Source organism: Trichosurus vulpecula, chromosome 1, assembly GCF_011100635.1.
Source record: "Trichosurus vulpecula isolate mTriVul1 chromosome 1, mTriVul1.pri, whole genome shotgun sequence".
Taxonomy (NCBI): Eukaryota; Metazoa; Chordata; class Mammalia; order Diprotodontia; family Phalangeridae; genus Trichosurus; species Trichosurus vulpecula.
Window position 1 is genome coordinate 19,318,481 of NC_050573.1, and position 13,465 is coordinate 19,331,945.

General features: G+C 44.1%; 1 protein-coding gene across 1 annotated transcript in view; it reads right to left on the reverse strand.

The window, feature by feature from the left end:
- Positions 1-13,465, reverse strand: part of SEZ6L (seizure related 6 homolog like) — a 105,942-nt gene that overhangs the window by 33,552 nt on the left and 58,925 nt on the right. The window contains exon 10 of the mRNA XM_036760635.1: positions 4,702-4,898. Coding sequence (XP_036616530.1) covers positions 4,702-4,898 — 197 coding nt within the window. The remainder of the gene's footprint in view (positions 1-4,701; positions 4,899-13,465) is intronic.

Below are 13,465 nucleotides of genomic sequence, written 5' to 3' on the forward strand. Positions count from 1 at the left end.
AATGGGAAACCTTATTTTTATTCCTCTTCAAGACTCCAAGAGAGCCCTGGATTGGAGGTTGTAAAGCGCTCACTGTCTGGGTGGAAATAGTAGAAAAATTCATTTAGCTATGTGGGAGAGCCTGGATTGTGCATCTGGTTCAGTAACCAATAAGCTACGTGGCCGTGGGTGAGTCAGTTCCATTCTCTGGACCACAGCTTCTCCATCTGGGATAAAGGGAGGGGCACTGAAGTATAATGGGGAGAGCCTTGAATCTGGGATCCAAAGACCTGGGTTTTAATCCTAGCTCCAGTACTTAATACCTGTGCGACCTCCGGCACAGAGTTGTAACTAGGGCAGAGTGGCTTGGCCCCAGAGAGCTAAATTTGGATGGTACTGGGGGCCCTTGCAGTCCTTCAGCAGGAGAGAAATAGTAGAGTAGGTGAGAATATTTAGTTCAAACGGATGTAGAGGCACAGACCAAGGGGACGTCTCCTTGGCTTCGCTCACTCTGCTTCCTAGTAGTATCTGCTTGGGCAATGAGCTTCTCTGGGACTCAGTTTCCTATTCTGTAAAATGAAGGGGGGCAGCTAGGTGGTGCTGCAATGGCTAGAGCATCAGGCCTGGAGTTAGGAACACCCAAGTTCAAATTTGACCTCAGACTAGCTGTGTGACCCTGGGCAAGTCATTTAACCTTGTTTGCCTTCGTTTCCTTATCTGTAAAATGATGTGGAGAAGGAAATGGCAAACTGCTCTAGTATCTCTGCCAAGAAAACTCCAAATGCGGTCATGAAGAGTTGGGCATGACTGAATAACAACAACAACCACCACAACAACAAGTATGGGAGAGCAGACTTGGAGCCAGGAACACCTGGGTTTGCCATTTACTAGCTGTGTGACTGGGCAAATTATTTAACCTCTCTGAAACTCATGATTTCCTTCGTTTATAAAATGAGAGATTGGCCTAGATGCCTCCTCAGGTCCTTTCCAGATCTAAATCAATAGTCCTGAATCTGTGACCTCTAAAGTCTAAAACTGGGATTTTCTGAAGCGTCTCCAACTCCCTCTTGGAGCTGTATTCCAAGTGTTTGGGAAAGGCACAGGTTTCATGCAAGTGCCTCCTTTCCCAAACCTGCCAAGTCTTGGGAAATCTGCTGGTTGCTCCGTGTCTTTGACCCGGACTTTCTCAAGAGTCTAACAAACCTCACTGGTGGTCAGTTGGAAAGGTCTCCTTTGGAAACTCAGAGATCTCAGGTGGTATCGAGCCAAGGATGCTCTCTCCTGCCATAGCCTCTCTTCCCAGTACCTGGGGGAGCCTTGCATCAGGGTTCCCAAGGTCAGGCAGGAATACTCAGCTGTCTTATCTGAGGGAGAAGAGCCTTCTGGCATGGAGTTGTGCCCCAAGACATCCTTGCCCTTCTGGTCCCTCCTCTTTCTGTGCTTTTTTCTCTGCCATAGCATATGTGTTTGCTCATTGAAACCCTTGCTTAAGATGCTGATTTGGCCAAACAATTTCTCTCTTCAGGCCTGAGTTTGGCAATGGCTGAGAATTTTCAAAGTCTCAGAGAACTTACTCTTGCTTAAAGGATATTTTGAATAGGTCCCCAAAGTATTAAGCTATCAAATAATGTCAGTGGTTCACTGTCTTTGCCTTTCTTTGCATTCTCAGTGCTTAGTATGGTGACTGGCACATAGTAGGACTTGTATGTACCTGGTTATTTACATAGTGTCTCTCATTAGACTGTGATCTCCTCAAGGGTAGGGACTGTCTTTACCTTTCTTTGTATCCTCAGCACTTAGCACGATGTCTGGCACATAGTAGGCACTTAATAAATGCTTGTTGACTGAATGACTGACATTTAGCTACTACTTTTAGGGTGACAAAATATTTTCTTCACAGCCTGTCATCATGTGAAGTTGGGAGAAGAAGTACTTTCCCTTTTACCCCAGTTTTCAGATGGGGAATTTGAGGCTCAAAAATCACACGATCAGATCCACCCAGGTTCACATAACAAGTTTCATAGCTAAGACTTGAACCCAGATCTGCTGACTCCAAGTCCCACATTGTGTCCTCTAGACCAGACTGCTTCCCTTTGGAAAATGCTGCGTGACTTCTCCCTCCCTCCTTTCCTTCCTGCTTTTCCTCTTTCTTCCCTTTGAATTCTGGTGATTCATGCTAGGTACAAAGCAAGAAACAATAAGGGGTTCTCAGGACTAATGGAATCCCAGGAGTGTAGGGACATGTTGGTATAGATGGGGACAATCCCGGAATAATCTACTCTGATTAGCAGCTTCTAGAGCAGACGCACGCTGGGCATGGGGAGTCTGTGTCATGTCCCCTCTCAGTCCATGAGCCTCAGGTCTATCCCGCTTTGCCATAGAACAACCTGGTCTCCTCCATTCCCACTGGAGGGAAAAGATAGGAACACTTGTCTTGGAATTATCCAGGTCTTGCTTAAGTCTACACTGGCTAATGTTGGCAGAAATAAGAACAAACAACCCCCCACAACATTTATAGAGAACAGGGGATAAAGCAGTTGACTTGGCATTGGAAGGCCTGATGCTTACTAGTTGCGTGACCCTGGACAAGTCACTTACCCTCTTTCTGTCTTACTTTCCTCAACTATAAAACAGGGATAATAACAGCACCTCCCAGGGTGCTATTATTGTGGGGATGGAATGAGATAATAATTATAAAGAGCTTAGCACAGTGCCTGGCACAGAGTAGGTACTATATAAATGTTAGCTGCTATTTACTTTTTAAATTATCAGTGATTATTAGTAGTAGTAGCATGGACTAACGAATAGAGTGCTGGTCTTGGAGTCAGCAAGTCCTGGGTTTGAATCCTGTCTGAGACACTTGGTGTATAACTAAGTATAAAAAGCGTCTCCCCTCATGACCTCAGCCTCTTCATATATAAAGGGCAGTGAGGCTTTGAGAAAGTACATTAAAAACCTCATAATACTATAAAAACATGAAGTGTTCTTGTGGCTACACAAACAACACAAAAGTTGGGTGATTCAAAAAGCCGGTATTATAATTTTTCCACAATGCTGAACATTAGCCGGGCATTTCTGGCCGACACTTACATTAGCCGACTAATGTTGACATTAGACGGAGTGTGGAATGTGACAACCGTGAGAATCATTCTGACTCCTGTAATGCTTTCCTCTTAACAACCCTGAGAAGTTAAGTGATGCTTGTGTGAATTACTCCCACTTTGCAAAGGAGGAAAGTAAAACCTAGTAAGATACAACCATTTGTCCAAGGTCCCACAGACAGTGAACAGTGGAGCCAAGAATGGTTCCAAGCACAGTATGCCTTCCACTTTACTGCCTCTGACTAGAGTTGGACTATGGCATGATTTTTTGTCAATGACAATAATCCCAGAAAGAAAATTCTATTGATTTTAGGAAGTCACTGGCCTATTTAAAGAAACAGTTTAAGTTATTTCATGTTTCAAGGGATTGTCATGATGGTTGGCTTGGTCATATACAAACACGGCCCCCAATTTAAGAATCATATAATGGAATAAAAGTATTAGGAATCAGAATACTTGGGTTTAATTTCAGACTCTATTCTTTTCTAGCTGTGTGACCTTGGGCAAGTCATGTTCTTCTGTAAAAAAGTGGGGGGCTACATGTGTTCATTTCCAAGGTCTCTTCTAACTCTAAAATGAATTGAATAAAGAGGTGGTCAACTGTTGTGGGCATTTCAACCAAACAACCAGTAATGACTGCCCTTCTTCACAAGATTTGGTATGACTCACTCTGAGCACCCCCGACAGAGAAGTTGTGGGGAAGCCCTACATAGAAAGGCCGAAAACAAGAGCCAGGAGAATAAAATCACAGATCAGCATAATCAGGGAGTAAAGAGGCCCCAGAGGAACATAAACAAAGACTTCAGAAGCAATCAATGGCCATGTTCTCTCTGAGGGGAGAGAGGACCATTGGTGAGAATGAGTCATGATTGCTGGCCTGGAAAAAAGCAAGCCAGGCACGAAGACTTCTTGGTGTGCTGAGATTTTGGTAAAGACACCTTTGCTCAGACTGCCTGAGATAATGCACTCTAAGCAATTTCATTTGGGGGGGATCCCTCCTTCATGCCAATAAGATCCCCAGAAAGACATGGGACCTGAAGAAGGAAAGGATTTCCCATCTCAACAATTGATTCAGTTAGAACAAGTATTTATTAACCACTTACTACATGCTAGGCACTAAAGATACAAAAAAGGCAAAACAGTCTCTTTCTAGGATCACACAGCCAATAAGTGACCTCAGTGGGATTTGAACACAAATTTTCTGACTCCGAGCTCAGTTCCTAATCCATTATATTATATTGACTCTTTAAAAAAAAGTAACAAAAACATACATGGCTATTTTTTTTAATGCTTCTCCCCATCTTCACAATAGGAACCTCATTTTTATCAAAGAAATGCAGTCAAGAAAAAAATCAGCCCAATGGCTCTGTCTGAACACATATGCGTCATCCCCCACATGTGGTCCACCACCTTCCAGGGGGCAGCTTGTTTCTCTGGTGATTCTTCTAATATTCTCCCTGCTATTAAGCTGCCACCTCTCATAATTTACCTGCACACACCTCAATGTGAAAATCCGGGTATATTAGGGTTAGCAGTCCCAGGAATGAGTGTGCCCAGCAGAAATGGCCCATGGCCCCAAAGTCAGCAGGGCATAGTGAGACTAACTTAATGGGATACTTACCTATGTAGCTCATGACAAACCCTTGGCCCTTTCCAAAGATGAGGCCAGCAGGATCTGAGTGGAACTGGATGGTGAGGTCTGGGCTAGAGGAGTAGAGCTTCTGAGGTCCACTGTTGCCCAGGTACTGCCCAAGGATGTGGGACATGACCTCATCTCCATCATAGATGGTCAGGATGTCACTGTTACTCAGATTTAAGCTGGGAAGGCAAGAGGAAATGGGATTTATATATGTGTATGTGAATGGAAAGCAGTCTCAGGTAAGGATACAGACACTTTAGAAGCCATTTATTGAACACCCAATATGTGCAAGGCTAAACACAATGTTGGACCTTGAGGAACTTACAGATTATCAGGGGAACTAAGATGACCTGAAGATGAACATATTACCTAGAAAATTACCTAGAACATATTACCTAGAATGATGGTGATATAACACTAGTTCGCATTTATATGGTACTTCAAGGTTTGCAAAGTACTTAACATATGGTATCTCATTTGATCATCACAATAACCCTGGGAGGTAGATGTCATTATTATCCCCATTTTACAGATGAGGAAACTGAGGCAAACTGAGGTTAAAGTGGCTATCAGCTCTTCATTGTATGATCTAAGATCTTGATTTTGTGGACAAACATACACATACAGAGTTACTTTCAATTACTTAGATTATGCAATATATACTCTTGGTCCCACAGAAAAAAAAATAACCATCATTATCATACTCTCGATTTTCCACATTTGTGTAATCTGCAGCCAACTTTTCCTCCTCTATTGTCTTCAACTCCATACCTCAGGAGACCTGATCACTGCCTGTCTTCACACGCATGAGCTGTGAATTGCTTCAGGGAGAGCAACATGAAAGGAAGAAGGACTCCTAAGCTCATAATGGGGACCTCAATTGCCCACTTAGCTATTTCTGAACTCTAGATTTCCTCTTCTTTTCCCCCCTCTGGGTTGCCTCGGGTCTTCTTCACTGCCTAAGCCCCAGTTTGTTTAAACCTTTTCTCAGCTGATAATGGGCTGCTTGTCACTGGTTTTTCTTTTCACTTTTTTGGTCTGCATTCCACATGAAAGTCTTAATCAATCAATCAGTCAATCGATCATTAAGTGGAGCTCATAGATTGGACGATAGGTCCCTGCCCAAGCACCATAATGACTATTTTTGGGCCCTCCTGTCTCAGAGTGAATGGAAATAGTAACTGTTTCTCTTTTGGCCAGCAACCGAGGGTCTTCCCGCCCCCCCACCCCGTGTTTGATTTTTTTTATTAAAGGTGCCATCTCTTGACTTACTTCTTAAATAGGCCTATTCACTGAATGGGTATCATCTCACTCAAAGTGAGAACCTGAAAAGGCCTTAGGCTGAAAGGGCCAGGGTCTCCCAATGCATCCTGGGCCATCTCCAGTCATCCTGATGAATACCAGGCCACTGGACCCAGATGGCTCTGGAGGAGAAAGTGAGGCTGGTGACCTTGCACAGCCCTCCCTCACTCAAATCAAAGTCAACTGCAAGTCATGTCATCATCTCCCTGATGTCATGGGCCTCTTTGAGAATGAAGGACAAACACAACCTGTGAGTAGTCTGAGCTCGAGTGGGTAGCTTAGCTTGTCCTCTCCTTCTCCGGGCACTGTACTGAGGTGCTGGGGATACAATAAAAGACAGTTCCTGTCCTCAAAGGGCTTATTGCTGTTCAGTCATTTTTCAGTCTGTCTGACTCTCTGTGACCCCATTTGGGGTTTTCTTGGCAGAGATACTGGAGTGGTTTGCCATTCCCTTCTCCAGTTCATTTTTAATAGATGAGGCATTGGTCCAGGGCCACAAAGCTAGTAAGTGTTTGAGTCCCGATTTTAACTCATGAAGACAGTCTTCCTGACTCCAGGTCAGGCACTCCATCCACTGTCCTACCTAGCAGGATTACCTCCACGTTATACATGAGGAGACTGGGCTGCAGATTCGCCCCAGTAATTTGCCCAAGGTAACATAGCTAGCCAGTCTTGAGCTTACTAGTACCTAAATCTGGGTTTATTCTGGGTCACATTGCCTTGAAATACATGTCATAACAAGAATGGCCAAAGACCAAATCCAAGGACTGGCTGAAATTAGAATCCAATAAATGTGTTTGTTCTTTGAGTAGATAAATTAATTCTTTGTGGTTGGTCTCAGTCAGATCTGTGATTTCACTTGCCTAGGGAACTCCATGATGAGAGACTTTACTAATCCACATCCACAACTTTTCTACAGTTTCCTACAGTCTTCTACAATGACTTATCTAAGGTCACATAAGGAGTATACAATTCTATAAATGGCACACTGGATGTGTAACTACTGGGATTTGAACCCAGTCCTCTGATTCCTAGTCTGAAGTTCTTTCTACTGTATTCTGTAACCTGAGGGGGTCAGGAATCAAAGTTAGGGTCGTATCATGGTGTAGTGGGAAAACTCCCATTAGTTTTGGAATCAGAGGACCTGGGTTCCAGGCCTGGTGCTGCCATCTATGCCCTATGTGACCTTGGGCAAGTCACGTCACATCTCTTGGCCTCAACTTTCTTTTCTGAAAAATGAGAGTTGGCCTAGGTGACTTCTAGCACCCTTTTCAGCTTCAAATTTATGATCTTAAGTTAAAAATTCATCAGGACAAACCAAGCCCTAAAGGACCAATGGACTTTCTATTACCCCAAACTGCCTTGAAATAATCCTGAGGGGGGTAGAACCAAGCAGCACATTTTGGAAAGACTAACCAGAACATCCAATGAAAGAGTCCTTACATGTCTCCCTTGGTTTTTAAATAAATAGTTTTTAAAAACCAGGACAAAATGTGGTAATTGAGTTGGATGAAAGAAAAGTTATAAAATTAAAAATCCAAATTCTACAAGGAGACCCTTGTCCCTCCTTACCCTTCCACTTGCTACCCCAACCATGCCTCCCAGGTTCTATGAACCCATTTCTCTCACCTGGGCCAAACCCAACAAGCCAATCAGTCAACAAGCATTTATTAATCCTGTGCTATGTGCCTGGCACTGTGTTAAGCAATGGAACCCAAGTTGATTGTGTGCATAGGGATGGTATTTCTTTCTTCTGTCAGCAGAGGGCACTGTTCTCCCAGTTTTTTAGACTCAGTTTCTGTGTTAGTTTCTATTCCCTCACCACAACCCCACAAACACTTCCCTGATTCTGAAGGGGAAAACACCACCATTATTCTCCTCCACTCTGCCCCATCTCCTGCTCCACTATCTAGTGAAAGTTAAAGGTTTTTAGGAGGCTCAAAAGAGAATTAGGATCGTAGACTTGGAGCTGGAAGGGATCTCAGAGGCCACTTAGGCCAACCTCCCTAGTTTTACAGATAAGGAAATTGAGGACCCGAGTATTTGGTTGAAGGCCTCACATGCTAGTAATCACAAGGGTGAATCCAGGTCTTCCGATTCCTGTACCTGAACTTTTCCTAAGTTCCATAGATCTGGTCTAACAATAGCTTCATGGAGACACATTTAGCCACAGAGAGATAGGTCTAGAAAGGGTCTGAGAGATTGGCTAGTCTGGAGTTCCTGCCCTACTTTTGGTGGGTTTATCAGTCTGGTGAAGCCAAGAGACTCCTCAGAATAATGCTTTTAGATACTTAAAATAAAATAGGCAAATAAATTATGTTGAAATAATTCATAATTTATATCAAATTTCAGACTCCCTGAAATCTAGCCAGGTACCCTAGGCTAAAAACTCTTGAATTTGTTGAATTTTTTCACTTTGTAGATTAAGAGACTGAGACCAAGAGGAGAAAGAGATATGCTCAGTTTTACCTAGAAAGTTAGTGCTTCTGTATCCTGATTCTTCAATACTTAATTCTGGCGCTGGAAGGTCAAATACTGAAGCTGAAGCTTAAATACTGTGGCCACATAATGAGAAGACAAGAATCATTGAAAAAGACTGTGATGTTGGGAAAGATTGAAAGCAAAAGGAGAAGGGGATGGCAGAGGATGAGATGGAGAGAGAGTGTCATGGAAGAAATGAGCATGAACTTGGACAGACTTTGAGAGATAGAGGGGGACAGAAAGGCCTGGAGTGCTATGGTCCGTGGGGCCACAAAAAGTTGGACATGGGTGAATGGCTGAACAACAAATCCTGACTCTTAGATCAATTTTCTTCCCCATTCAGCACTGGCCACTTTCCCTGATAAAGATCATGCTGAGATGATTTCACTTCAAACACTTCATTTCAGCACAGATTAAAAGGTAATTAAACGCTTTTTAAAATAGCAATCAAGCATTACAAGATAATAACATGCAATAATAATAAATTAGTATTTATGGAACACTTTAAAGTTTACAAAGTGCTTTTCACATGTAATCCCACTTGTTCCTCACAACAGGTAGGTACTACTATTAACCCCATTTACAGAAGAGGTAACTGAGGCTAAGATGTGCTCAGGTGAAGTGACTTGGTCTGGGTCACACAAGTAGTCAGTGTCTGAGCTAGGATTGGAGCATCATCAGGGCACGAGCTGGACGTTCAATCAGGAAGACCTGAATTTGAATCCCATCTCAGATATATACTGGCTGGGTGACCCTGGGCCAGCCAATTTAACATCTGAGTCTGAGTTTCATTATTGAGATAATGGAGATAATAAGACCACCTCCCTGTCAGGACTGTTGTGATGATGAAATGAAGTTATGCATACAAAGAGCCCTGGAAACCTTTCCACGTGAGATAAATGTACACCTGGTGAAAGTAACATCTGCCCATTCTGTTTTAAGGCCCTCCCACCCTGACATTCTCTATTCTAAGGCCCCTCCCTGCTCTGATACCCCCTGTTCTAAGGCCCCTACCAGCCCTGACATCTCCTGTTCTAAGGCCTCTCCCAGCTCTGACATTCCCTGTTCTCAGGCCCCTCCCAGCTTTGACCTTCTCCATTCTAAGGTCTCTCCCATCTCTGACATTCTCTGCTTCCTAGTGCGTAAGAAAAGACATTCTGTTGGTTTCCTGAAGAGCTCTCTTCAGCCCTCCAGTTCACTGCACACTCCCACAGGCCCCTCTCCCCACCCTTCTTTGCTAGCTTTTTTCTTGCTTGGTTTGCAGTCTGGAATTGGGTTTCTAGCCTCTCTGCTTCTCTCTCTTGCACAGATTTCCCGCTTATCACCAAGGAGAAAACTGAATCCAAAATTGACGTTAGACCTAGAAATCTCTTTTCTTTGGGTCGATTTGACCCTGACTAGGGATGTTCTGATACTGTGCTGCAGGAGGGCTGTGAGCATTTTTATCTCCACGAAAAAATCCCTGGCAGGAATTGTATCACCTGCCATGCATTGGGCAAGGCTCAGAGAGTAGCCCCAAAACAGGAACAGTGAATGTTCCTCATTCAGCCCTCCTCCTCCTCCTGTCCTCCTGTGCACTGATGATGACTTGGCCTCACCAGGGGCCTGTCAGCCCTGGTTATTGGAGGCGACAATGTGGTGGCGGAGCTAGAGTCAGGAAACCTGGGTCAGGAATTGGTAATATTCCTTCCTGATTAGTTAAAAAAAAACCAGTTGTGATCCAAAGCCACCATTATAACAAGGCTTGTTCTGAAGGAAGCATAGAATATGAGAGCTGGGAGCGGCCTTGGAACAGGGGATGTCAGAGCTGGGAGGGGCCTGAGAACAGGGGATGTCAGAGCTGGGAGGGGCCTGAGAACAGGGGCTGTCAGAGCAGGGAGGGGCCTGAGAACAGAGGATGTCAGAGCTGGGAGGGGCCTGAGAACAGAGGATGTCAGAGCTGGGAGGGGCCTGAGAACAGGGGCTGTCAGAGCAGGGAGGGGCCTGAGAACAGAGGATGTCAGAGCTGGGAGAGACTTAATCAATCATATAATCTAGTCCCCTGCCCCCTCTCCATTTTACAGATGGATAAAACTGAAGTACAAATGGTTCCCATATGGGATGACTCTTATAGCTGGGGCCACAATCCAATGTTCTTTCCAGGTCACCAGGTTGCATTGCCTTACTGTATCCCTCACTGGATACACCCTCATTCTGACCACGCCTCTTGAAGGTCCCAGAGCAGACTAATCATAGTTCCCATTTATAGAGCTTTAAGATCAACATTTACACTCATTAACTCATTTAATCCTTGTAACAACCCTCTTGGGGAGGGCTAATATTACCCCTGTTCCCCCAGTGATAACACTGAGGTTCCTGGTGATGGATTGTTTTGCTCAGGGTCAACTTTCTTGAGCTAGGAAGTGTCAGAGGTGTGATCCAACTTCACAAAAGTAGTAAATAGAAGAGCCAAGATTCAAACCCGGGTCATTCAATTCTAAATTTAGCCTATTTTCCATTGTAAACTAGTATAATAAAAGGATGCAACTTTTTAAAAATATTTTTAGAGGGGGATGGGTGGGTGGTGACTGTTTGATTTGCTGGAGGGTGGAAGAAGACATCACCTTCTTGCTTCCTTCTTGGCTCAAGCCAATAGCCACAGGAACATGTGGTTTCTGTCATTCTGTATCCCCAACATGACATCCAGAAGCCTAATGGTTTCCCATTTTTCTACCTTGCAATTTTGTTCATAATAAAAATTATAAAAACCACAACTCAATATATCCTCTCCTATTTTGTCTCCCCCATTCTTCTTACCCCTGCATCTGTGGAAGGAATAATGTGCACAACGTAATCAGAGTAACACACACACACAGACATACACAAACAGAACCCTTTAAAAAGTCCCATGGCTCTCAGCAAGGGTTGACAACCTGCTGTTCCCCTGGGAAAAGCCAAAGTACATTAAAAGGCACTTACTTCCTGGCTGACTGTCCTACACTGTGACATCAGGGGCTATTTAATGGAACTGTATCTTTCTAATACAGCTCATCTGCTGCAGAGGTGTCTGAACACCCTGTGCCTGGAGCTGGGTCTGCTTGTGAACACAATGTCCCAGCTTCAGGCTGGGCTCCCACACCCTCCCACAGCTACTCTTGGAGACAACCAGATTCAGGGTACGTGCTGTGTTTCTGAAGGACAAAGGATGAGTAAAGGTTGGGGGTGGTGGTGGCAGCATGGGGGTAAGGATGTAGAAAGTAGGAATAGGATGCCCACCTAGAACTGAGCTCATACCAGGAAAGAGGATTTTTAGATCATATCTATAAAAAACCCAAACAACTCACTGGAAATTTAAAAAAATTAATTGAGTTGTTTTTTTTGCTAGCATGAAAGTAAACAGAATCACAGAAAGTCCAAGCTATAAAAGACCTTATAACATAGAATGTCAGAGCTGGAAGTGACCTTCTGACATAAAGTGTTAGAGATTGGAGGGATCTTAGAACAGAGAGTGTCAGAGCTGGAAGAGGCCTTGTAACATAGAATGCCAGAGATAGGAGAGACCTCAGAACATAGAATTGTAGAGCCAGGAGGGGCCTTTGATGATGAAATATTAGAAATGAAGAAATTTTATGGGTCATCTATTCTAACCCTCTTACATTACAGAGAGGGAAACTGAAGCTCAGAGGGAAATTGACTAGTCCAATGCAGCATAATAAATCGGTGTCAAATATAATATTGGATCAGATCATTAAAAACAAACACCTTTTCCCCTACCCATGGAAAGTGATTTCCTGTGATTCCAATTCATGTATCCTTATCTTGGCTACCCTCCCGCCATGCCTTGAGTATTTTCTGCCTTCACCTGTGACTCCAAGCTTCCCTAGCCTCTTTCAAGACTTAGTTTAAGCACCACCTTCTGCAGGAGGCTGTTCTTTGGTCCCCTCAGCTGCTAATGCTTCCCCACCCACAGGATCCCCCATCCACTCTGTTCATATCTTGGACATACCTCATTATGTACATCTTGTCTCCCCAATTAGAGTGTGAGCTCCATGAGGGCAGGCCTATTTTTGCCTTTCTCTAATCCCCAATGCCTGACACCTAGTGAACCTTTAATAAATGCTTACTGACCTATGGGGTGACTTTTAAGATTGGGATTCTTAATATTTTTTAATACTACAGACCACCTTGAAGTCTGGAAACATCTCAGAATAATGGTGTGTGTGTGTGTGTGTGTGTGTGTGTGTGTGTTTAAACAAAACATAAATGCTAAATTTCAGTTTGAGGCTAGTGAAAATAAAGATGTTATTTTTTTTTCTCATCCAACCTCATGCACCCCTTCAAATCTCCCCATGGGTCTTAAGAACCTCCATTTTAACAGAGTTCCACACAGCCAGTTGGCGAGTGTAGTCAGCACCATGGACAGCTGGATGAGCCAGCTCCTGGCCGTGTCAGTTCCTAAGGGAAGGGGCCCTGTCGTTGCTCTGCCATGGTCTGCCTTTTATGTCTACATACCTGGCAGCCGCCTGCCCTTTATGGACCTGAGCTCAGTTCTCTACCAGGGTTATAAAACCATTTTAATAACAAACAACAGGACTACTGTAATTGCTATCTGTGGAAGCTCTTTCTCTAGTGGCTGTTATTTCTGATCTGCGCTGAGTTAACTCCAGGCTCTAAAAATTAAGTGCCTTGTCCAAAGACACTTTGGGTCTTTATGTTCTTATATGGCAACCATCATGGCAGCTCAGAGGCCTTCCTCTGGAGCACTGCCATGGCTGGAACCAAACAGAGGGGAGGCAAGAGCTGTTGACTGAGGTTTTCCAGACTTTAAGAGAAGGCAGAGGACGCCTAGACTGCCAGAGCTGGGAGGGCCCTTACAACAGGGGATATCAGATCTGGGAGGGGCTTTAGAGCGGGGAATGTCAGAGCTGGGAGAGGCCTTGGAACAGGGAATGTCAGATCTGGGAGGGGCTTTAGAACAGGGAAT